Source organism: Manis javanica, chromosome 17 (genome assembly GCF_040802235.1).
Source record: "Manis javanica isolate MJ-LG chromosome 17, MJ_LKY, whole genome shotgun sequence".
Lineage (NCBI taxonomy): Eukaryota > Metazoa > Chordata > Mammalia > Pholidota > Manidae > Manis > Manis javanica.
The window spans coordinates 38,073,607-38,100,272 of record NC_133172.1 but is presented as its reverse complement, the minus strand read 5'-3'; the positions used below and the strand labels follow the sequence as shown (position 1 = coordinate 38,100,272).

The 26,666-nt window shown below is 41.7% G+C and overlaps 1 protein-coding gene across 4 annotated transcripts in view; it reads right to left on the bottom strand.

Moving 5' to 3' along the window:
- NUP93 (nucleoporin 93) overlaps positions 1–26,666 on the bottom strand; it is a 123,632-nt gene that overhangs the window by 90,285 nt on the left and 6,681 nt on the right. For 3 of the 4 annotated variants that reach the window (XM_073225659.1, XM_073225660.1, XM_073225661.1), the window contains exons 2-3: positions 14,040–14,230; positions 2,335–2,452 (exon numbers count right to left, since the gene is read on the bottom strand). In XM_073225659.1, coding sequence (XP_073081760.1) covers positions 2,335–2,452; positions 14,040–14,230 — 309 coding nt within the window. Of the gene's footprint in view, positions 1–2,334; positions 2,453–14,037; positions 14,231–26,666 lie in introns of those variants that run through there. The other variant, XM_073225662.1, reaches the window with a different exon arrangement.

Here is a 26,666-nt window from a genome sequence, read left to right as displayed (position 1 = left end):
TCAGCTTCAGTCAAAGTATCCTTTAACATTTTCTTTTATCAATTTATAAACTGACATAATAAATTCACTGGTTGACACCAAGCACATGGGATTAGACTGCATCTCATCTCCAAATCTGCACTGGTTGGAAAACAAAAGGTCATACATAAAAATCCATTCGATTTATGGTATATGAATTACACCTCAATAAAGCTGTTACATTAGAAAACGTCCAATAAAATGTGTATCTGGCTCTTCCAAAAACAAAAAACTGATAATGTCCAAGTTAACTCTTATTGGATAACCAACACATGAGAATTAAAAGGAGGACCACTCCACATTAAAGGTGAAAGCTGGCCTAGCTCTTACATTTGACTACTCAACAAGAAGTCAGGAAAGGACATGCTAACACATGTATATAGGACGTTTAAGCATGGGTCAGCAGGCCCTGCAATACAATTTAAAACTTCCAATTCCAATCAGAAAAATAAGGACAGTCATCTCAGATCAAGCCAAAACCTCAACCCTTTAAAAACAAATTTTTCTCCTTTAAACCTTTGCTGGCAAGAAGATGAGGTCAAAAGTGAACTTATTTTGAAAATAGTTCATCTTAAATCTGTACTTCAGGTGAGATGATCAATTCCCAGTTAATCAACCATTATCTTGGATTGACCATTTTGCATTTTTGAAGCTATACTGGAAAAACCCAATTGAGAGATAAAATTTTGAAAAGGAAGCATCCTTCCTTTCAAACTTCAAAGATTTCCCAGGGGTACCCTAGCCATGCTCATTCTAAACTGAGAAACTCTCTTTGATATGACCAAGCATGCATTGCTGAAACCATCTAATGGAAGGTGTTGAAGGAGAGTGTCATGCATTAAGTAGATCAGAATAAATGATCATTATGACTCAATACATTTATAAACAAACCTGTCATTAACATCTCAAAGTATCTCATCAATGGGAACTCAACAAAGTACATCACTAAATGTGCTAAGTATTCCAAATACATATTACAAATATGCCAAAGAAAATTTAAAAACCCGTTAGCTGTTAATACAAACGACTCCTTTGGTATTTTAAACATTAAAAACAAACAATCTTTGGCCCGGTGTCATTTCTTTCCATACTATTAGGAGTACTCCCCAAAAATATATGGTATTTATTCAAATTATTTGAGCTCTATCCCATTCATCCACCTCATCCCTGTTACAAGTATTTGTTTACAGAGCATCAAGTGGTTAACATAGAAAGGGGGAAGGGGACAGCACAGCAGTTAAGTATACAAGGTAAGTATACATGGCACTTTAAGATAACATGGAAATGAGGAGGAATCTATAAGGTGACAGGCAAATATGATTTAGTACACAAAACAAGACAAAAACTGGATTTCCACACTCTGGGAACATATCAATAACAAAAAATTATGAATAGCTATCGTTACTCAACCCTCAACTCAAAGTATATAGGGCTTTAGGTTTCTGAACTGGAATAAATGCAGTACAATTACAGCCATTAGATGGATTAAAACAGTTCTTGGGAAAGCTAAGGGGTAAAGAGTTTTAACTCAAATTGAACCCAAATAACACCACAATTAATACCTACTTATATCAAGATCTACCTTTGCAGGACCTGTGTCCTGTATTTCAAAGAAAATTAATCATAAAAACGCCATCCCATTGTCTGTTCATTCTAACACAAATGCAGTGTTCTAACTACTCAAAATTAAATGTATGTTTTTTCCTTAACAATGCATGCATGCCTAAGCACACACACACGCACAAACACACACACCCCAATCAGTTTCTGACTAGATTAAACTAGCAATTAATTGTGCCAGCGGCATGTTAGGTTAAATGAGAATGCAGTGCTCTATTAGACTACTTCCTGGTGCCACTAACGCAGCCAAATACTTCCTAGAAATTGAAGAATAGGTTTCAGTAAATAGCACTCTAAGTTTTCCCCAGCTCTTTGCCAACTAGTATAACAAGATACAGAAATGTGGAAAACAAATAGTAAAATTATTTGAGAACTAGCAAAGAAAAGCAAGAGGAATTTACAACTAATATCTCCATTCCTTGGATTAAGCCCAAAGAAATCTGTTCTCATAATTACGATAATCTTAAAGTGCACGATGGAATTGCTTTCTTAAAATCAGTCTCACACAGCACTCTGAAAATAACACAAAATAACTATACCTCCAAAGCTGAGCCTCCCCTTCTCTTAATATCTGAGGAAGAAGAGAATTAAACTAAATCTGAAATTCCTAAATCTGCTGGTCAACAAAGGGCCAGGGCCTTCAACCTCGGTTGCACACTCAACGTGATACCAGTCCTGGAGCCTGGCAGCCCCTACCTGAATGTCTGTGTCCTTCACAGGCTCAAGAGGCTCAAAGGTAGTGGCCGCACTGAGACTCTCCAATCGCTGGGAGATGTGGGATATGTCAAGTCCCCGAGACCCAAGGAGAACGGACCTATATGAGGATACAGGGCAGAGAGAAAAAAGTAGGATTAGCACTTGGCATTGAGTTAATAAACCCTCATCATTTCCTGTCTGGGAGCTGGTTTCCGCTCACAGGGGCCACCCTACTGGGCCTTGTTTACCATACCACTTATCTCCCAATGCCTTAGTGGTTTGCACCTGAAAAATGGGATCTTAAGGTCAGAATTCATTCCCACTCTGTGAAGTCATTCAGGACCCTCACTTTGCCTTAGAGCACTTGTAATGTCCCTCCCAGAGTCACTTTGAAATGTGATGAGCTTCTCCTCACATTCCTACCAGCTATACATCCAGAGCCCCAAGTGGAAAGCCTACCCTTGAGCAGAACACCTTTCCACTGCCTGTGTCATCTACAGGCCCCCTAACCTCTTGGTTTTTTGAAGTCTTACTTGTAAAATCACAAAGGCTCTATGAATTAACATTTGGGGCAGGCGAACGTTAAGAAGAACGTGTCTTTGCTTTTATTTTTCCTACCTGGAGTGCCTTCCCTCTCTGCTCCATAGGTCCCAAGTCCCCTTGCCCTTCAGGCACACTGCCAAGGAGCCTTCCCTGATTCCCTAGTCCACACAAACTCCACACAAATCTCTGCCTTTCCAACTGTGGGATCCTTAGGCTCAGTGCCAAACACCCTGGCTGTCTCTTAGGTTAATCTTGCCCTTCAAGCCAAGCTCAGAATGTGGACCTCTTGCCCTCCTGTGCCAGCCCACAGGGTACATTCCACAGGAAATGGCTACTTGACTAAGGCATGGATACGGAGGGCTAGATGGAAGGGCCAGGTAGGGTGCCCCTCTGCCTCCACCCTGCTCTCTTCCACAAGAGAGCCTGAAACCTGCCCCTCAGGTCACAAGATTCCGTACGTGACCTCACTGGGTATCGATGACCTCACAGGCCTCACTGTTGCAGTGGCAGCGGGACCACGCAAACATAGTGTTGTTGGAGAAGCACTCCTACCAGTTTGAGACCAGATAGCAGTCTAGCTGCCTGACCGGCTTTACATCCAGTGTAATTTATCCTCTGTGCGCTGGGAGGGCTGCACAGCAGGTAGGCCTAGGTGGGGCATCTGTACAAGAGTCACTGGTGGGCACACAGCCTCACTTGACTGCCACCTGGCATCTCCTTTCGGGCTGGCCCACAACACCTCAGAACTTCCCCAGCTGTTAACTAATACCCATGTTCCTGCTCACTGCTGAGGGCAAGTGAAGTGTCATCCCTGGGCAAGCGTTGAGAAATTTCTTAATCTTTATAAATGCAGCCTTCCCTCCACCTTTGGGCTACAAATGCTTCTTTCCGGACCCTTGGGGAAATGGCAAGTGAATGATCCTGACGTAGGAATGAGGCTGGCCTGTTCTAGGACCAGCAGAAAAGCCAGTGTGGTGATTGGCCTCTTAGCAAAAGTCAAGAGCATTTTTGTGTAAACGGAGCAGTTTGAGGAAGAGCTGTTGAGGGACACTCATAACCTCACCTTCCAACCTGGGCCCCTTCACCATGCTGTCCACATGGGTGCCCTCAGACACATCCCAGACTGAGCCTCTGAGTAGGGGGAAAAAGGGTGTCATACCGATGGGAAGAGCAGAAGAGCCAAGGGGAGTGATAAAGGGAAACTGAGACCTAACGGCTGAGGAAAAGACGTCCCAGAGGTTGCGCTGATGTGGGCCTAGACTAGGTACCCACATTCTGGCCTGAGCCTCCTGGTCACTCTGCTTTGGGATTTGCCTTTTTCAAATCTACATTGAAGTATCAGAGGGCTAGAGTTCAGCGTGGTTGAAAAAGGCAACCAAATGGGGCTCAAAGGGAGAGGGGTTCTTAACTGATTCGTGTAAGATTCTTTTTTCCAAAACTGGAAAGGTATTTCCACTAAAACTGCCTCAGAAGTGACAGACTTTAACAAATGTTTCCTCTGTTGTGGACGGGAGAGATGGAGGGGATCCTGATTGCATTGCAATCATTTTCAGGTTGAGTTTTTTCTGGGAATGGGGAACAGATTTCCTGCTCTCCTGCTGCCACAGGCTCCACGGAATTGCTCTTGCAGCCAACATCGCTTCTCCAGGGGATTCATAGAAGTGATGGGCCAAGTCTGGGTTTTAGATGCCAAGCAGATCGAATGGCTTCAGCCAGAAACTGAAAGAGACATGACAGAGGGAAGGTTCTGGCAGGACATTGTGTACAGGAAGAGTAACTGATCAGTTCTGGTTTTCTTTGCAGCAGCAGCAGCGGCTTCTCCTTCTCCTACAGCTGGTTACTATCACCTCCTCTACCAAGGGCATGGCAAAAATCAGGTGAGCTGGCATGGAGAGACATACAGCCTGGTTGGAGGTTACCGGGCCTATGGGGATGAACTTATGGCCACCCCAGCAAAGGTGGAAGCAGAGAAGCCAGTCCCCAGGCGGGGTTCCCCCTACTCCTACACCTGGTTACTATCACCTCCCCTACCAAGACTGTGGTGAAACCCAGGTGAGCTGGCATGGAGAGACAAACTCCCTGGTTGGTGGCTACCAGGCCTATGGGATGCACTTATTGCCATCCCAGCAAAGGTGAAAGCAGAGAAGCCAGTCCCCAGGCAGGCTCCCAAGAGAAATCTAAGTTTCAAGAGACTCAGATGAAGAACTAGGTTGCCCCCCCACCCAAAATTCGGCAGCTGCAACCGAGTGGCAAGAGGTTGACCCCACGGAAACTTGCTGGCGAAGCCATTTCTGTAAGGAGTGCACGGCTAACACCTCTCCCTGCAGTGATCCACCCCTGCCATTGCCCGCCACAGGAAAATGCGAACTGAGCTGATGTGCATGGGCCTTCCTCAGCCAGGAGCCTCCTTCCACACCAGCTGGCTGTGGGCAGGGAACCTCAGGCTGCTCTGAACATCCCAGGGCTGAAGCTGGCCTGGAAGAAAACCTCATGTTCCTCTGCTCAATCCTCTAGAGTCTCTGTGTCCTCCACCTCCTTAGCAAACCTCCCTCAGGTGCAGTGGTCCAACTTCCCAACCCCACCACCACATCCCACCCTATATTAACTATAGTTTTGTAAGAAGAATGAATTGGTTTAATAAATCTCTAGTCATTGTAATAATTTATTGGCTGCAGTACTGTATTTATTAGTCACCTACCTTCATAAGAGTGTTTATCAATAATAAAATAAAAAAACCTTTGCTGAGATATAACTCACATGCCATATAACTCACCTATCGAAAGCGTACAATTCAGTAGCTTTTAGTATATTCACAGGGATGTACAACCATCACCACAATCAATTTTGGAACATTTTCATCACCCTCCAAAATAAACCCACTACTATCAGCAGTCACTCCCCCTATCTTCCCAGACCCAAGCAACCAGTCGGTAAGTAATCTATTTCCTCTCTCTATTGATTTGCCTATTTTACACATTTCATATAAATGGGATCATTCAATAGGTAGTCTTTTGTGACTGGCTTCTTTCACTTAGCAGACTGTTTTCAAGGTTCATCATATTGCAGCAGGTATAAGGTACTTCATTTCTTTTTATTATGGAATAGTATTCCATCACAGAGATATGCCTCATTTTCTATTTATGAATGTATCCATTCATCAGTGGATGGGTATTTGCAATGTTTCCACTTTTTGGCTATTATGAAAAATGCTGCCATTCATGTAAAGGTTTTTGTGTGAACATGTTTTCATTTCTCTTGGGTATATACCTAGGAGTAGAACTGCTAGATCATATGGGAACTCCGTTTAGCCTTTTGCAGAACTGCCAGACTGTTTTCCAAAGCAGCTATACCATTTTACCCTCCCACAAGCAATGTCAAGCATTCCAAATTTTTCCATAGCCTAGACGACACCTTCATTACTTTTTTGATTACAGCCATCTTAGTGAAAACCCCTCTTTAACCTTATGGAGGGAAAAAAAATCTCTTAATACAAAATTAAATTAGTAAACTTGTACCCACCAGCCAGCTTCAACAACTGTCATGTTGCAGCCAATGCTGTTACATTAAAATCGCTACCCACTTTCCCTTCTCCAACACCCAAATTATTTCAAAGCCGATCCAAGATATTCCCCCCAATTACTTCATTTTAAAATTTGTGTTTGTTTAAATGGGATACAAATTAGGGCTCTACTTGTGAATGAATGACAGACCTCCCAAATCCCTTTTAATCTACAGGTTTCCCTTTCACCTCATCTTTCTCTTTTCTCTCTCTTACAATTTCTTTGTTGGAGACTCTGGATTATTTGTCCTACAAACTAATCAAACCAGTGCAACTCAGACTTGAAATGTGCATGTGAATTACCTGGGAAGCTTGTTAAAATGCAGATTCTGATTCACGTATCAGTATTTCATTTCTCTTTATTATTGAATAGCATTCCATTATATGGATATGTCACATTTTGTATTTATGAATGTATCTGGGATGGGACTGAAGATTCTCCATTTCTAAAAGCTCCTAAATTGATGTTTATGTTGTTGATCCATATAGACTACACTCAAAGTAGCAAAAATGGAGATTCCCACAGTTTTTACTGATTGCATCCACATGATGTCATTTAACATATTCCTCTGGCCTCTGTATTTCCTATAAATTGAAAATGAGCTCTAAGGTTTTGATAGGATTCTTGTGGCATTATTTTTTTATTAGATCATTCCAGACTTTCATCAAGAGCTATGTTAACAATGGGTAATCTCTTTCTGGAACTTAGCAGACATCGATGATTTGTTATTTAGATTCATTAATTCCACAGAGGTTGGAAAATGGTGGTATATTGTATCTTTATTAACTGGAGTATTTCCTCTCAGAAATTCTGACTGAGGAAGCTCTATGGTAGATCCCTTTGCCTTCTGACTGACTCCATTTGCTTCCCCCTGGGGTCCTGCAGGGCATGCCCTGCCTGTTCCTAGAGAACATGACAGTCATCCCCAGGTCTGTAAGTCTGACCATAACTAATTAAAGCAAAGCCCAGGTACTTTTAAAACACTTTCTTTTTTTTATCAGCAGGTATGTAAACACATTTTTATCACCTGCTTTTACAGTTTTATTGAGATATGATTCACATACTATATAATCACTCATTTAAAGTGTGTAATTCAGTGGTTTTCAGTATAGAGTTGTGAAGCCATCACCCTATAATTGACTTCAGAATATTTTCTTCACCCCAAAAACAAACTGCTACCCACCAGCAGTCACTCCCCATGTCCCCCAATCTACCCATTCCCTAGGCAACCACTAAGCTACTTTCTAACTTGTAGACTTGCCTATTCTGGAGATTGCACATAATAGAAGTCTACAATGTGCAGTCTTCTGTGGCTGGCTTCTTTCACTTAGCATGTTTTTCAAGGTTCATCCATGTTGGAGCAGGTAGTCCATTCTTTCTTGATGCAAACAGTATTCCATTACATGGATATGCTATATTTTATTTATCAATTCACCAGCTGATGGACACATGGTGGTTTCCAAATTTTGGCTATTATGAATAATGCTGCCATGAAGACTCATGAACTAGTTTTTGTGTGGACAACTATTTTCATTTCTCTTGGGTATATACTTAGGAGTGGAAGGGCTCAGCTGTATGGTAACTTGATATTTAACTTTCTAAGGAACTGCCAGACTGGTCTCCAAAGTGGCTGCACCACTTTACATTATACCCACAGTATATGAGAATTTCAGCTTTTGCCACATTCTTACTAACTTTTGTCGTTGTCTTTTTGATTATAGCTATCCTAGTGTGTATGAAGCATGTGAGGTACATTATTGTGTTTTTGACACACATTTCCAAGATAGCTAGTGATGTTGAACATCTTTTCATTTGCTAATTGGACACATATATTGTCTTTTGGAGAAATGTCTATTCAGATCTTTTGCTCATCTTTAAATTGCGTTGTCTTTTTATTATTGAGTTGTAAGAAGGTTTTTTCTTTTTTTTTACATATTCTGGATACAAATCCTTTATCAGGTACTGCACTTCAGATACTGCCTTTTTCACAAATTGAAGGTTTGTGGCAACTCTGCATGAAGGATGCCTACCGGCACCATTTTTCCAACAGCATTTGCTCACTTCATGTCTCTATCACAGTTTGGTAATTCTTGCAATATTTCAAACTTTTTCATTATTATATTTGTTACGGTGATCTGTGATCAATTTGCTGAAAGCTCAGATGATGATTAATATTATTTAGTAATGAGGTACTTTTTAATTAAATTAATTTAATTTAATTTAATTAATGTATGCACCTTTTTTTAGGCACGATGTTATTGCACACTTAAACTATAGTATAGTGTTAAATTTATATACACTGGAAAACCAAAAAATTCATTTGCCTTGCTTTACTGTGATATTTGCTTTACTGCAGTGGTCAGGAACTGATTATCTCTGAGCTATGTTTGTATATAATCTGCAAATATTTTCTCTAATTCTGTGGGCGATTTTCTCACTTTCTGGAGACTGTCCTTTGAAGCACAAAAGGTTTTAATTCTGATGAAGTTCAATTTACCTATTTTTATTCTGTCACTTGGGCTTTTAGTTTCATACCTGACAAGGCTTTGCCTAACCTAAGGTCAGGAAGATTTATACCTGTTTTCTTTTAAGAATTTCAAAGTTCTAGCTCTTACATTTAGGTCTGTATTTAATCTGGAGTTAAGGTATCCAACTTCATTCTCCTGCATGTAGATAATCCAGTTGTCTCAGCATCATTTTCAGTTGATCACAGACTCATCGGTTTATTTTTGGGTTCCTAATTCTATTCAAATGATCTATATGATTATGCTTATGCCAGTACCATATAATTTTGATTACTATAGCTCTGTATTAAGTTTGAAATCAGAAGTATGAGTCTTTCAACAGTCTTCTACATTTTAAAGATTGTTTGGCCATTCTAGGTCCCTTGCATGTTGATATGGATTTTAGGATCAACTTGTCAACTTCTGTAAAAAGCAGCTGCAATTAATGACATTGACTCTGGAGACTCATCTGGGGAGCACAGACATCTTAATAATATTAAGTCTTCTGATCATGAATATTAGATGTCTTCCACCTGCTTTCTTAAATAATGAGTACTATGCACTTTTCTCCACCTTGCATTTTTTATTTTACTTAATGGTATATCCTAGAGTCACTTCATGGTAGTATATATTCTCATTCCTTTGTACTACTGAAAAGTATTTCACTATGTAGAAGTACCATATGTAGCCAACCAGTCCCCTAGTGATGATATTTGACCTGTTTCCAATTTTTTCTATTACAAGTAATACTGCAATGAATATCCTTGTGCAAACATCTTTTTGTACTTTTGCCAATGTATATTTGGGATAGACCCCCAGAATTAGGATTGCTGGGTCAAGGGAAAATTTGCTAGATATTGCCAAATTCTGTCCAACAGGCACTACATCTCCACCAGTGATATGGGAGAATGTACTCAGTGTCCAGGTGATTTTAAAGTATGCCAGGCTGAGAACCTCAGAATTTAAAATTTGGGTATTAGAATTATTAGAAAAGAAAGGTCATCAAGGTGGGTACAGCCCGCAGGAACTGTGCAGTGCACATACAGAAGCCGTAAAGGGAGGACTGATGAAGGAGGCAGGGTATGGATGATTTTTACCAATAAAGGCTATACCAGAAATTTTAAGCTTCTAAGGGTGGAAAAATCCAAAGGTTCCCTGCCCTCTACCTGGCAGCTTCTCTTAAGCCAAAGTCCCCAAAGGATACATGGAGTCAACACTCCCTTGAGAGTAAGAGGAGAGTAAGAAGACAAAAGGGGTTCTCTTGACTGGTTAGCCAAAGACGGGTAAGATTCCTCAAGGGAGGAACAACCTAAGACAGGCACAGTCGCAGGGGGGCCATCAGGTGAGAAATTGGGGATCAACAGAGGTGAGGCTTAGAACCTCACCTCCCCTGTTTTGAGAGAAATCTTCCGCATCCGTGGATGTTTTGCTGCCCTTGTCTAGCTTGGATTAATACTTAGTCCATAGGCACACACCTGATCATCTACATTTGCCCTCTTACAGCACTAAACTATGTTTTCTACCTTTATCTTGCATCTACCTACCACTTCAGCATTTTATTAAAAATAATAATAATAATAATAATAATAATAATAATAATAATAATAATAATAATAAGGGAGAAATGTGGGATTCACATATAAAGCAAGTATAAAAATCAAACGAATAATCATAATTGACCTGACTGTTTATAGTTCATGATGCGTGAACAAAAACCGAAAGTTTCTGTGATGACTGCCCTTGCACTGTTCACCATGTAAGAACTTGTTCACCATGTAAGAACTTATTCACTATGTAAGAACTTGTTCATTATGCTTCAGAAGATTGGAGACTGTTGAGAATTAGGCTTGGGGTTGATTAATGATTGTGCATTGAGTCCCCTATACAGAATTTTGTTGTTAACAACCACATGATCAATAAATATGAGAGATGCCCTCTCAAAAAAAAAGGGGGGGGTTCTCAGTACACATGGGGACTAGCAAAAGTTAGGGAGCCTGGGTTCAAGTCCCACCTGTCACCTACTGCTGAAAATCTTAGACATACCATTTTTCCAAGCTTCATCTTCCTCCTCTATTAAAATATGGAGAAAAACCCCTGCCTCTCCCACCTCTCAGGCTCATGAAGCCCGGTCAGGAGAATGCCTGTGATAATCCTTTGGGAACTGAAAAGCACCAGGCGAACATGAGGGATTCCAGCTGACCAGGCCAGATTTGAAGTCTGGCTCGACCACTTGCTATCTGATGTTCCTCAATTATAAAAGAGATAATAACACTTATTTTGCAGGGTTATTTTTAAGAAAAAATTACATAATGCATACAAAGTGGTTACAGTGCCTAATAAATAGTAAGTGCTTAAAAAGGTAGCTTAGTAGTATCAGCACAAGGAAAGCTATAATTTGCGGTATAACTTGGGAAAATAATATTTGTATGTGCTTTGCACAAACATGGAGCAAAGTGTGAAAGAACAAAAAAACAACTAACAACACTGGTTATCCTGGAGGATGAAGTTACAGAGAGCAAGCAATTGCTTTTTTTTCTTTGTATGCCTCTAACTGGTTTGGCTTCTAAGTCTGAGTGGAAAATCCAATGAGGCATCTCTGAGGGGAAAAGAGGGGGGATACAATTCATGATGGGCACCCACAGAGGGCTTCACAGCTACTGAATCATATTCGGTGTCTTAACTGTGCAATGTGTACATGAGTGTTCGTTCATCTTATTATTTACACCAGGAGTCAGCACACTTTGGAAAAGACAGACAGTAAATATTTTAGGCTTTGCAGGCCATAAGGTCTCTGTCATAACTACTCAACTCTGCTACTGCAGCATGAAAGCAGCAAAGACAATACATAAACAGGTAAGTGTGGCCATGTTCCAATAAAACTTTAACAGCAGCAGGGTGGATTAGGCTCATGGGTCAGCGAGCCAACCCCTGGTTTACACCTTTATATATGTTAGGCATATTCTTTAGGCTTAAAAATATCAAACACATACATGCAAAAAAGGTATCATATCTATTCCCTAAAATGAAAAACCCAACAAAGTATATTTATTCAAATAAATTCAGCACAGAACAATTCAATCTTAAACACACATTCTAATCTTAACTAAAATCTTAAAGACAGAACTCTCTTTCAAAATGTATTTCATGTAAGACAATTTTTCCTGCTTAGTTTTTGCCTCTGCCCTCACCCTTACTAAAATATTCACATCACACTTTATGCCTCTGCCTATCAAAAAGATGGAAAAATACAGTTATCAGCCCTTTGGTTTCTTTTGAAGCACCTGCCCCACCCTATAACCATTCTTCCAATGTACCAACTTCCTCCTCCCTAAAATAATGAATTTAAGGTAGAAAGAGATGAGGAAAAATGGAAATTTACAAGAAAGAGAGCGTGACTGATAATTGTTACCAAGAAAACATTTTCCGTTTTTGCTCTTAATAGGCTGTAAAGCTGATGCAATTAAATTATAACTATAGCAACTCAGCTGGCATCATGGTCCTTGGCTCTAGCAGCCTCCTTGCACACAAACACAGAGCCTGCATGCCCAAGACTGAGGGTAACTGCAGGCACCAGTTAGCGCAGCAGTATGGAGCCTGCAGGGAAGGCAAGTTAGCAGATATGTCAGAAGGCATGTTGGGGTGCTGGGGAACAGTGTAGGGGAGCAGTTGGTTGCACTTAGCTGCAAGGCTCCATAGTAAAAATTCCCTGCCAGGTTCCTCGGCCTTGCCTTTACCAGTACCAACAGAACCAAAACTAACTAGTACTCAAAAAAATAAAATTCTGGGGAGGCCTACAGAAGAATTTCCACAACATCCTTACTGACTGGGCATAGCAGCCAAAACATTCAGTTCTCACGATTAGTTGGAAAAATAATATAGCCCTTGTACTCACCCCCATGACATTTATTATTGACCCAAAATAATGTCTCCCCATTAGCACCAGCACGTAGGACTTTCTTCAGTTCAAGGAATGAAGACTAAGCAGATGACTAATAATTTCCCCTATCTCCCACACAGAACCTCAGTAACTTTCCAGACCCACGAAGGTAATAGCACCTCTCCATCTTCCCATGGCCCTTCTCAGGGCTAAAGGAACATGCACTCTGGAGTCAGCCTACTTGATTAGAATCCTGGTTCACCACTCACCATTGGTGAGTCACTCACCATTACACCAGCTGTGTAATCTGAGAGAGTTACTTGCCTTTTCTGAACTTAAGCAGTTCAACTGTAATAAGGGGACAACAGTCCTAATATCCGTTGTGAGGATTAAGCAAAATCTTCAGTCTAGCCAAGTTTCTGACACACAGTTACTAGCAGGATTTTTTTTCTTCCTGCCTCCAAAAATGATAAGCTCCTTCAAGGCAAGGACCATGTCTAGTTCATGGCTATAGTCCTAAAGATGGCCAAGGCCTGCCACACTGGGAACTCCAAACACATGTCTGTGGAGACAACAGCCCAACTGATGCTGTGTGACAGCAGCAGCTACTGGCCAGCCAGCCGGTCAGCACTTTTCAACAGCTGCACTCTCTCGGGGTTCACCCACTTTCCTGTTTTACCACCAACTGGCAGGCACTGCATCTCCAAGGCCTTTCAGAAGGAGCTTCTGGGATCACTGACAAGACACAGAGTCACTCCTCCTGTGGATGGCTTCTCATCACTGACTACTCATCAATGCCTTCCAAGTGCTCTTAAAAACTTTGTTCATTGATGAGCGCTCTCTGCCTTTGAAAGGAACACTTATCTGTGTGGCCCCCATTTACTAATATACCTATGGGAGCCATTTATGACCCAGTAGTCAGTGAACCCAAGTAGGAACTATTATGATGGGTTTCTGCATGACAAAGCTCTTACTTTCCCACTCTGATCACCTCTGCCTGGGACAGGAGCTCACAGTCTGGTTGGGCAAACAGGCTACAAAACCCAAGGCAGGAAGACAAAGCAAGACTGCTGTCCAGTTTACGAAACTTCTCTGAAATCCCAAGAACCTGGCCCATGTCTGTCATTTATAGACTGCGTCCTAACTCAAGGCAGGAAAGAAAAAACAGATCCTGCCCCCAGCCACCCAGTACCAAAGCTGCCTCCCCACCAGCACTCACGCCTTGACATCTGCTGTCTCCTGGGACGTACGAGTGAGAGTTCGGGAACGCAGGCGCTCGCCTGCCTGCTGGATCTCCTGTAGGTTCCGTTCCACATGGGGAAGCTCTGAGATGCCTTCAGTCTCAGCGGCAAGCTGTTCAGCTTGCTGAAGGAGCTCACCAAACCCCTCAGTATCCATTGGAGATAAAGAGCCTAAACAGGGGAGAAAACAATTAGAGACTTAAATCAAGGGAAAGACAGGCTTCAAACACTGCCTGAATCTGTCACAAGCTTAACAAACCACTAGGACTTTCTGTAAACAGACAAGGAGACAGCTCATCAACAAGCAGGATTTGTTCCTGAACTTAGCCAACAACAGGCCTGACAGAGAAAATGAGTCAGGCTATGAAGAAATAGATCATTTCTGTGCAAACTGACAACCCCAAGATTGATTTTTCCCACCAGAACAAATGCAAAGATATTTAGACACAGACCAGAATTCCTGCCTTCTTCCACAGACTCAAAGCCGCCACGGAAATGAAAGCCATGGTGACAACCTCTGGGAGGCTTCAAGAACAATCACCCTGCACCTCCTCCTCCACCTGTCTTAGAAAAACACCACCTGCAGAGCACCGGCCATTCATCAGCCCTTGTCTCATATGATTCTCAACTCTGTGAGGCTCCTAAGCAGACAAGAGAAGCAACTCGAGCCCACAGGGCTCAGTTCCGTGCCCAGCATACTCACTGCTGCATGAGGCTGAGCTGAGACCACAATAATATAGGTCTTCTGACTGACCCCACGTTACTCTCACACACCTGCCCCTTCACTAAAATAGAAGACGGTCTTTTAAAATTCATGTCCAAGTCTCCATTCACACAAATCTTTACCTTACAAGGTTACTGAGAGCAGAGATCCATATGTTTGGTACATATGATATTCAAAATATTAGCGTTAGTTGTTAATATACTTACTACTTTTAGAAATACCACTGCTGATAATATTTATACTAGTATAAATAGCACCTGGCTTCTAGACCATGAAATGTTATTAGCAAGACCACCTAGTGGTGCTGTTATTTCATGGATATTATGCATAGACGAATCTTACATATACTGTACTATTTTTCATATGGTTCTTGACCAAGAAAATGTTTTTAACTTCTACCAGTATTTAACTCAACAGAACATAAACAGTATCACCATTATGAAAAAAATAAAAGTTACATTGTTAAAAGTTTAACAGGATCATTATTTATTCAAAAAAGAACAAATTCTTTAAGTAGTAGCTCTTATTAATTATACTTTTCTACTTTGTTTTGAACCCATGGCTCCTACTGCACTATTGAAATCCCATTGGTCTAGAACTGCAGTGACAATGTTATCACAGTACATAATTGTATCTCAGTTATGAAGCAACGGTTAATGATAAAAGGGCATGGTTAGCACCATAAATCCACAGTAAAAAAGAGTAAGGACTTTTTAAAATTAACATTAAAGGAAATTAACTTTAAAGGCAAGGGCAAAGGCTAACAGAAACATAGCTGAGCTGTACTGAACATGAAAACACCTCGGTATTCTTTACGAAGTGTCATGCTGACTTCAGTATTTAGACAGAAAGTCATATACACAATAACTCTTTACCTAAAGTTGCTAGATAATCTTTGTCATTTTTTTGGATTTAACAGAACCAAGCTGCACCTGGCAATCTGTACCCGTTTGGAAAATGGGGATGGCAGAATGAGGAAGGCATTCTCATGAATAGAAGAAAGAAAAAGAAAGATATTTTTAAACAATGGCTCCTGCCTGATGGAGAAATGTTTTCCTCAGAAAACTACAAAGTCAATAACATTCTACTACGAGAATCATTGTCGCTCACCAGAAAGAGGAAAGAAAAGTAATATTCTGCCACTTCCCCCATTATTTTTTTATTCTGAAGAATAATAATTTATCTAACAGAGCCAAAGAGAAGGAAGTAATTTTTTTCCTTCCTAAAAAAGAATCTTGAAAGTACCTGAATAAAGAACTAAATGAAACAAAAACTTTTCCATTTAAAAAAGAAAAGGAAAAAATATATATCTAACATTTCACATCCATATCAGATAAATTCACAGAAAGGAAATGCTAAGCCCATACAAAGATTTAGAGTGATGGATTTAAATATAAATAATAAATGTAAAATAAAAGTAAAGATTAATAAATAAAAATTTTAAAGTTAATTTAACATAATTTTTTTTTTGACCATGGTAAAATAAAGGCTGAATCTCTAACCAAGATCCTAAACTGAATATGCCCAAATCTGAGCTCTAACCTTTCATCTGCAAAACCTGCTCCTTGGCCTTCTCAGTGTGGAGACTCCATTACTCAGGGGCTTAGGCCAAAATCCTTGAAGGTCTCCATGACTCACACCTGCATCCAACAGGCCAACAAAGCCTCTCAAACCTACCTTCAAAATGCATGCAGAATCCACCTCCTCCCACCACCTCCACCCATCCAAGTCACTATCACCTCTGCTTCAGCACTTGCCTCCCACGGCCTATTCCCAACCCAGCAACCACGGATTCTTTCAAAGTCACATACATCACATCCCTCCTCTGCTTAAATCTCCTATGCAGATTGAAGCCGGACAGATGCAGACCCACCTCCCCTTACCATTCAGATTAAGATCTAGCCCTGTTCCCCTTCCTTTCCTGGGCTCCAACCACCATGCGCCTCCCTGCTGATCCCCCAGTGGGTCAGGCACATTCCTGCCCTGGAGCCTTTGTAGTCCCTTTTTCTTCCACCTGAACACTCCTCTCTCACATATGCTCATGGCTGATTTCCTAATTTGTTTCAGCTAAACTGTCACCATGTCTTCAATGCCAACATACAGCAAAAATATTGAAGAGTGCAACTGCAGCCCCTCCTACCACTGCCCCATCTCTTAATGTTTGACACCCCTGCCAGAAAGTAAGCTGCACAAGGACAGATTTTTGTTTTGATTGCTGATATATCCTAAGATTCTAGAACAGGGCCTGGCGCACAGTAGTTGTTCACCTGTTGAATGAATAGGAGGGAGTTTTATTCTTCCATTTGTAGAGTCTGTTCTTGAAGGCTTCCTGCACTCCCCTGCCACATCCGCACCCACTAGCAAGCAAAGACCAGAGCAGAAACATTCCCTTCTGACTACCAACTGATACTTAACATTTCTGAGAATGCACAGCATAAGGCAGTGACAGTATAAATGGCATGGATTCAGATCACACTTAGTCCAGACAAGTGCTTTCCCCTGAATGCCCAGACAAAAACCACTGGTATTTTAAAAGAAACAGCCCAGTTTTCAGGTGAAAAGAATCCCAAACCTATATAAGTACATATGGAATTTTACTATACAACTTCACAGTAGCAACTAAGCTTCTTCCATGTCTGTCTGAGTGAACAGAAATATGTACAGAACACCATATTTGGGGAAAACTGGATCTGTCCTGCATTGTAACTCAACCTGTAGAAATTAATTCACAAAAAAGCCACTAAAGTTTCCAATCTATACTTCAATGTAGTCATCATCCCATTTCATTAAAAATTTTAAATTTATGGTTGATTTCATGTATTTAAGGGCAATTTTTATCCCCTAAACAAAATAAGTACCAATTTAGCCATAAAATAAAGGGGCTAAGCCAACCAAATATCAATTCTGACCCTAAACAATGAAAGCTGATCACGAAAATAACCACACAGAGGGAGAACTACAATGATTTGGTGGCGGGGGAGGGGAGGAAGAGCAGGGAAAGAGGACGTCCCAACTTTGTCCTGGGAAAATCTGGCCAGGACACACACAGACTGGGCACCAGCCGCACCCTTTGGGAGCTATGATGGAGGGAGCCTGGAAGAAGCTACACTGAGAACCCACAGCGGTGGAGGTGGAACAGCCAAAGCAGCAAGACGGGCTGGATGGAAGAGGCCAGCAAAGACAGACTCACAGCACTAGGGCTCCTCTCTGTCTGCAACGACTGATCTGAGCCCGACTGGGAGAGGCTTTGGCAACACTGACAGGTGCTTCAGAGAGTGTCGCAGGGTATGAGCAACAAATTGTTCTGCCATGTCACTGGCAGTCCTAATGAGCCTCCACGGACCTCAACCACCCGAAAGCGTTAACATGAAGGGCAAACTTCAAGGCGGGTGGGCAGCAGTCTTGTGGGACTAAACCCTTAACCTGTGGGATCTGATGTTATCTCCAGTAGAGACTACGGAATTGAGTTAAATTGTAGGGTATCCAGCTGGTGTCCAGAGAATCTGAAAATTGCTTGATGTGTGGAAAACCCACTCACCTGGTGTCAGAAGTGGTGTTACAGAAGAGTAGCGAGAGCAAAGGAAACACAGGAAGAGTATTTTTCCCTTACAAGTAGATACTTAAATATTCACAGTACTGGGCATTTCTGGATCATTTTAAATCAGTGTTCTCAAGATGGGAGCCAAGATGGCGGCGTGAGTAGAGCAGTGGAAATCTCCTCCCAAAAACACATAGATCTATGAAAATATAACAAAGAAAACTCTTCCTAAAATAGAGACCAGAGGACACAGGACAACATCCAGAACACATCCAACGTGCAAGAACCCAGCGCCTTGCGAAGGGGGTAAGATACAAGCCACAGCCTGGCGGGACCCGAGCGCCCCTCCACCCAGCTCTTGGTGGGTGGAAAGAAACTGGAGCGTTTTTTTTTTTTGTGAGTGCTTTTTGAAAGCCTTAAAGGGACAGGGACCCCGGTGCTAGGGAGGCAGGGCAGCAGGACCGGTGAGCAGGTGCCTGGGACCAGCGCCTGAGGGCAAAGAATATCGCGCGTTTTTCCCTTTTTTTTTTTTGGCGAGTGCTTTTTGGAAGCCTTAAAGGGACGGGGACCCAGCTGCCAGGGAGGCAGGGCAGCGGGACCGGTGGGCGGGTGCCTGAGACCGGCGCCTGAGGACAGAGAAAATCACGCGTTTCCCCTTTTTTTTTCTTTTTGGCGAGTGCTTTTTGGAAGCCTTAAAGTGACAGGGACCCCAATACCAGCGAAACAGGGCAGCAAGACTGGTGAGCAGGTGCCTGATACCGGCACCTGGGGACAAAGAAAATCGCGCATTTTTCCCAATACTAGGGAGGCAGGGTGGCGGGACCGGTGGGCGGAGGCCTGGGACCGGTGCCTAAGGACAAAGAAAATCACGCGTTTTTTCCTTTTTCCTTTTTGGCGAGTGCTTTTTGGAAGCCTCGGAGGGATGGGGACCCCAATACCGGGAGGCAGGGCAGCAAGACCGGTGGGCGGGTGCCTGGGACTGGCGCCTGAGGACAAAGAAAATCACACATTTCTCCCTTTTTTTTTCTTTTTGGCGAGTGCTTTTTGGAGGCCTTAGGGGGACAGGGACTCCAGTGCCAAGGGGGCAGGGCGACAGGGCCGGTGAGCGGGTGCCTGGGACCGGCACCTGGGGACAGAGAGGGTCACGCGTTTTCCCTTTTTTTTTTTGGCAAGTGTTTTTTGGAGGCCTTGAAGGGATGGGGACCCCAGTGCTAGGGAGACAGGGCGGCAGGACCAGTGGGTGGGTGCCTGGGACAGGCACCTGAGGACAAGCAATATCGCGCCTTTTCCCTTTTTTTTTTTTTTTTTTGGCAGGTGCTTTTCGGAAGCCTTGAAGGGACAAGGACCCTGGTGCTAGGGAGGCAGGGCAGCAGGACCGGTGAGCGGGTGCCTGGGACCGGCACCTGAGGACAAAGAAAATAGTGCGTTTTTTCCTTTTTTTTCTTTTTCCTCTTTCATTGTTGCTGTTGTTATTTTGGTTTGGAGAGTGTATTTGGAAGTCTTAAAGGGGCAGGACAGGACACTTAGACCAGAGGCAGGGAATCTCGGGATCTCTGGGCACTCTAACCCCCTGGGCAACAGGGAGCAGAGAGGCCCCTTACGGAGATAAATAGCCTCCAGGCCGCTCCCCCTCCAACAGGGCTCCACCATTTTGGAAGAGCAGCCCCAGCCAGGCCACGCCCACAACAACAGCGGAGATAAACTCCACAGCAAACGGGCAGGTAGCAGAAGCCCTGTCTGCGCACAGCTGACAAGCATAAGCCACTAGAGGTCGCTATTCTCCCAGGAGAGGAAGGCCAAAAACCAACAAGAAGGGAAGCTCTTCCAGCAGTCACTCGTACCAGCTCTGCAAACTATCTCTATCACCATGAAAAGGCAAAACTACAGGCAGACAAAGATCACAGACACAACACCTGAGAAGGAGACAGACCTAACCAGTCCTCCTGAAAAAGAATTCAAAATAAAAATCATGAACATGCTGATAGAGATGCAGAGAAAAATGCAAGAGCAATGGGATGAAGTCCGGAGGGAGATCACAGATGTCAGGAGGGAGATCACAGATGTCAGGAAGGAGATCACAGATGTCAGGAGGGAGATCACAGATGTCAGGAGGGAGATCACAGATGTCAGGAAGGAGATCACAGATGTCAGGAGGGAGATCACAGATGTCAGGAAGGAGATCACAGAAGTGAAACAATCCCTAGAAGGATTTATAGGCAGAACGGATAAGATGCAAGAGGCCATTGAAGGAATAGAAACTAGAGAACAGGAACGTATAGAAGCTGACATAGAGAGAGATAAAAGGATCTCCAGGAATGAAACAACACTAAGAGAACTATGTGACCAATCCAAAAGGAATACTATACGTATTATAGGGGTACCAGAAGAAGAAGAAAGAGGAAAAGGGATAGAAAGTCTCTTTGAAGAAATAATTGCTGAAAATTTCCCCAAACTGGGGGAGGAAATAATTGAACAGACCACGGAATTACACAGAACCCCCAACAGAAAGGATCCAAGGAGGACAACACCAAGACACATAATAATTAAAATGGCAAGGATCAAGGACAAGGAAAGAGTTTTAAAGGCAGCTAGACAGAAAAAGGTCACCTATAAAGGTCACCTATGAAGGGGCGCTCGGGTCCCGCCAGGCTGTGGCTTGTATCTTACCCCCTTCGCAAGGCGCTGGGTTCTTGCACGTGTGGATGTGTTCTGGATGTTGTCCTGTGTCCTCTGGTCTCTATTTTAGGAAGAGTTTTCTTTGTTATATTTTCATAGATCTATGTGTTTTTGGGAGGAGATTTCCACTGCTTTACTCACGCCGCCATCTTGGCTCCCATCTTGAGAATACTGATTTAAAATGATCCAGAAATGCCCAGTACTGTGAATATTTAAGTATCTACTAGTAAGGGAAAAATACTCTTCCTGTGTTTCCTTTGCTCTCGCTACTCTTCTGTAACACCACTTCTGACACCAGGTGAGTGGGTTTTCCACACATCAAGCAATTTTCAGATTCTCTGGACACCAGCTGGATACCCTACAATTTAACTCAATTCCGTAGTCTCTACTGGAGATAACATCAGATCCCACAGGTTAAGGGTTTAGTCCCACAAGACTGCTGCCCACCCGCCTTGAAGTTTGCCCTTCATGTTAACGCTTTCGGGTGGTTGAGGTCCGTGGAGGCTCATTAGGACTGCCAGTGACATGGCAGAACAATTTGTTGCTCATACCCTGCGACACTCTGAAGCACCTGTCAGTGTTGCCAAAGCCCCTCCCAGTCGGGCTCAGATCAGTCGTTGCAGACAGAGATCAGGCTAACATCAGACTTCTCGACAGAAACCCTACAGGCCAGAAGAGAATGGCATGATATACTTAATGCAATGAAACAGAAGGGCCTTGAACCAAGGATACTGTATCCAGCACGACTATCATTTAAATATGATGGCGGGATTAAACAATTCCCAGACAAGCAAAAGCTGAGGGATTTTGCTTCCCACAAACCACCTCTACAGGGCATCCTACAGGGACTGCTCTAGATGGGAGCACTCCTAAAAAGAGCACCGAACAAAACACACAACATATGAAGAATGGAGGAGGAGGAATAAGAAGGGAGAGAAGAAAAGAATCTCCAGACAGTGTATATAACAGCTCAATAAGCGAGCTAAATTAGGCAGTAAGATACTAAAGAAGCTAACCTTGAACCTTTGGTAACCACGAATCTAAAGCCTGCAATGGCAATAAGTACATATCTCTCAATAGTCACCCTAAATGTAAATGGACTTAATGCACCAATCAAAAGACATAGAGTAATAGAATGGATAAAAAAGCAAGACCCATCTATATGCTGCTTACAAGAAACTCACCTTAAACCCAAACACAAGCACAGACTAAAAGTCAAGGGATGGAAAAACATATTGCAGGCAAACAACAGTGAGAAGAGAGCAGGGGTTGCAGTACTAATATCAGACAAAATAGACTTCAAAACAAAGAAAGTAACAAGAGATAAAGAAGGATACTACATAATGATAAAGGGCTCAGTCCAGCAAGAGGATATAACCATTCTAAATATATATGCACCCAATACAGGAGCACCAGCATATGTGAAACAAATACTAACAGAACTAAAGAGGGAAATAGACTGCAATGCATTCATTTTAGGAGACTTCAACACACCACTCACCCCAAAGGATAGATCCACCGGGCAGAAAATAAGTAAGGACACACAGGCACTGAACAACACACTAGAACAGATGGACCTAACAGACATCTATAGAACTCTACATCCAAAAGCAACAGGATATACATTCTTCTCAAGTGCACATGGAACATTCTCCAGAATAGACCACATACTAGCTCACAAAAAGAGCCTCAGTAAATTCCAAAATATTGGAATTCTACAAACCAATTTTTCAGACCACAAAGGTATAAAAGTAGAAATAAATTCTACAAAGAAAACAAAAAGGCTCACAAACACATGGAGGCTTAACAACATGCTACTAAATAATCAATGGATCAATGAACAAATCAAAATAGAGATCAAGGAATATATAGAAACAAATGACAACAACAACACAAAGCCCCAACTTCTGTGGGACGCAGCGAAAGCAGTCTTAAGAGGAAAGTATATAGCAATCCAGGCACACTTGAAGAAGAAAGAACAATTCCAAATGAATAGTCTAACATCACAATTATCGAAACTGGAAAAAGAAGAACAAATGAGGCCTAAAGTCAGCAGAAGGAGGGACATAATAAAGATCAGAGAAGAAATAAACAAAATTGAGAAGAATAAAACAATAGCAAAAATCAACGAAACCAAGAGCTGGTTTTTTGAGAAAATAAACAAAATAGATAAGCCTCTAGCCAAACTTATTAAGAGAAAAAGAGAATCAACACAAATCAACAGAATCAGAAATGAGAATGGAAAAATCACGACAGACTCCACAGAAATACAAAGAATTATTAAAGACTACTATGAAAACCTATATGCCAACAAGCTGGAAAACCTAGAAGAAATGGACAACTTCCTAGAAAAATACAACCTCCCAAGACTGACCAAGGAAGAAACACAAAAGTTAAACAAACCAATTACGAGCAAAGAAATTGAAACAGTAATCAAAAAACTACCCAAGAACAAAACCCCGGGGCCGGACGAATTTACCTCGGAATTTTAGCAGACACACAGAGAAGACATAATACCCATTCTCCTTAAAGTGTTCCACAAAATAGAAGAGGGAATACTCCCAAACTCATTCTATGAAGCCAACATCACCCTAATACCAAAACCAGGCAAAGACCCCACAAAAAAGAAAATTACAGACCAATATCCCTGATGAATGTAGATGCAAAAATACTCAATAAAATATTAGCAAACAGAATTCAACAGTGTATCAAAAGGATCATACACCATGACCAAGTGGGATTCATCCCAGGGATGGAAGGATGGTACAACATTCGAAAATCCATCATCATCCACCACATCAACAAAAAGAAAGACAAAAACCACATGATCATTTCCATAGATGCTGAAAAAGCATTTGACAAAATTCAACATCCATTCATGATAAAAACTCTCAGCAAAATGGGAATAGAGGGCAAGTACCTCAACATAATAAAGGCCATATATGATAAACCCACAGCCAGCATTATTCTGAAAAGCGAGAAGCTGAAAGCATTTCCTCTGAGATCGGGAACAAGACAGGGATGCCCACTCTCCCCACTGTTATTTAGCCACGGCAATCAGACAAAACAAAGAAATACAAGGAATCCAGATTGGCAAAGAAGAAGTTAAACTGTCACTATTTGCAGATGATGTGATACTGTACATAAATCAGTATTCTCAAAGAACAGCGCCTTCAGGATTTTGTAGATGGTCTGATTCTTACTCTTCTACGCTGCTCAGGCTTACTGTATTAAAATGTCTACACATCTGTTTTCTGCTGTTAATTGTTAATTTACTAGTTTCTTTTCTTTTAAGGCATCAGCAACATGATTACATCTTTTCATGCACTCAGGGCTTTGTGGTCTCCCAGTTGGGGAATCAGAGCTTTACAAGCCATGGCGTCACCCCCAAAGAGAGCTGTTACTCACTTGTCTTGACCTATGCCTTACGCTACTTCCAGGATACGCTCCTGTAAAGTACATAGACTCCTGTAAAGTGCCTCAGATCCTCAAAGCTAACAGAAGACAAAGGAAAATACGAACGAGCCTCACAGCCATCCATTCCACACCTTCTACCAAACTCCTTCCTAGTTTTGAGTCCTTGAGACTGGTATCCTAGGGCAAGGGCCAGCAAACTTTTTCTGTAAATGGGCTGGACAGCGAGTATTTTAGGCTTTTTAGACCATTCTTTGTCGCAACTACTCAACTCTGCTTGAAAGTGGATAATATGTAAGCAAATGAGCATGGTTTTGCTCCAATAAAACTTTAATCAAACCTTAACTCAAATTGGAATTTCATATAATTTTCATTTGTCACAAAATATTTTTCTTTGGATTTTTTTTTCAGTGATTAAAACATTTAAAAAACCTTAGCTTATTTGGCCCACTGATTGCCTAGCTGGCCTACGGTATCTGAACTAGACCTACATTTACTTACCAGCCACATGCCCCTGGCAGAGCTACCCTTACCAGGCCTCAGCAGTGGAAACACCATAACAAAGAGTTAACGAGGAGGGACACAATAGGCCTGCTGACATTCCCCTCACCTCAAGATTTTTATTTGGAGAGTACTTTTGGGGGAACTGTTTTATGAATGACGAAAACTGTCCAGTAAATGTTCTTTTGACCTAGTGCACAGCACACTAGAGGGAACTCACTGCCCTTTCAAGTACAAAGCAAACACTAAATCCAAGTGAATTTTTCCTTTTCCTTATTTATCACTCACAATCCAAAAGCCCAGTTATCTAAGAAATACAAACAGGCTGAGAAAGAGACAAAAAGATAAAGACAAGGCCATCTGTCTTTTCTCCAGTATTTTCTTTTCTTCAGGAATCTCTCCTGATTCAATAACTTGCACAGGGAAAATGACACCAACTACTTTCCCTGCAGAATTTCAATACAGTCAAACAACACTTACTACTGCTCATCGTGGAATTCTAATTTTACCACATAAACAAGGATGATCTCTTTCAACTACAAAGATCCTGCAACCCAACAAATGGATATTTAGCGCTGCTGTATCTGTTGGGATGTTGCCAAAGGGGGGAATTTTATATACATCAGAGGAAATAACTGATGCTATTTATACCTTTTTTCTTCAAAATGAACAAATAAAAATGTTATTCCTTTTCCTGTTTTAAAGTTTTAATGTGACAGTAAAATAATTCTTTTTTAATTTTTAAACAGAATGGGTAAACTGGAGAAGACAGGGCTTTGAACCCACATACCTGGTTCCAATCTAGAATGTTCACTTTTACTAGCTGAAGGTGAGTAGATTTACCCTGAGAATAAAACCCAAATCTCTCCTCTCAATTTCCTCATTCATACAAAAATGATAATCCCTACCTACTTCAAGGGGTTGATAACTGTCTTGCCAATGGGTTTCGGCCCTGGGGCAAGTTCCTTGTGGATTCAGTGGAGACCAAGGAATGACAAAGGAACGTTGTTCTTCGGGTAACCCGGCTTGTTCTGCCAGAGATATGGGGGACATAGGTGGAGCACTAGAATGAAGTCTGCATCCAACAGTCTGCAGGTCTGTAATCCTCCTTCTCTCTGCCTCTACCCAGAGCCCTGGGCACAGCTCTTTACGTAGTGACTCAGTCAATGAGAGCTTATAGCCTATGGGTGTGGAAGCTGTAGCCTAGCAGCAGGCCAGTTACTTCATTAAGTAGCTTAAGGTTAAGGTGATAGAACTTCGATTTTCCCCACAATAATACAGAGTATTCTACAGGCTCCACTGATCTCTATCATTGTAAAATGCTATTTTAGCTTTTTTCCAAAGATGCCAACTTGGTGACATTTTGTCATTTTTAATTATAAAAATATCAGTTTCAAAAAATTCTTCTAGTAAATAGCTGATATTAAATTATTACTTATTTAATCACAACTTTGTATCATTCAGTAAGAACTTCTGGAAGACAATTACAATTTTTAAATATGTTATATTCCCTACTACCAAATATGGTTTTTATTACAAATCTAAGTTTCCACAATGGTACCATTCAAAAGAAACTCAGCATTTAATTTAAAGTGTAAATCTTGCCTTCCAAATCTTATTAATTAGACTTAACAGGATTAAAACATAGTGTGGGTAAAACTGCAATATTTCCAGAATCTCTTGTCCGGCCTCAGTGCATCTCCATTATCAATCAGTGTTTCCAAAGGATGGAGAGAAGTAGTGCATCTCCATAT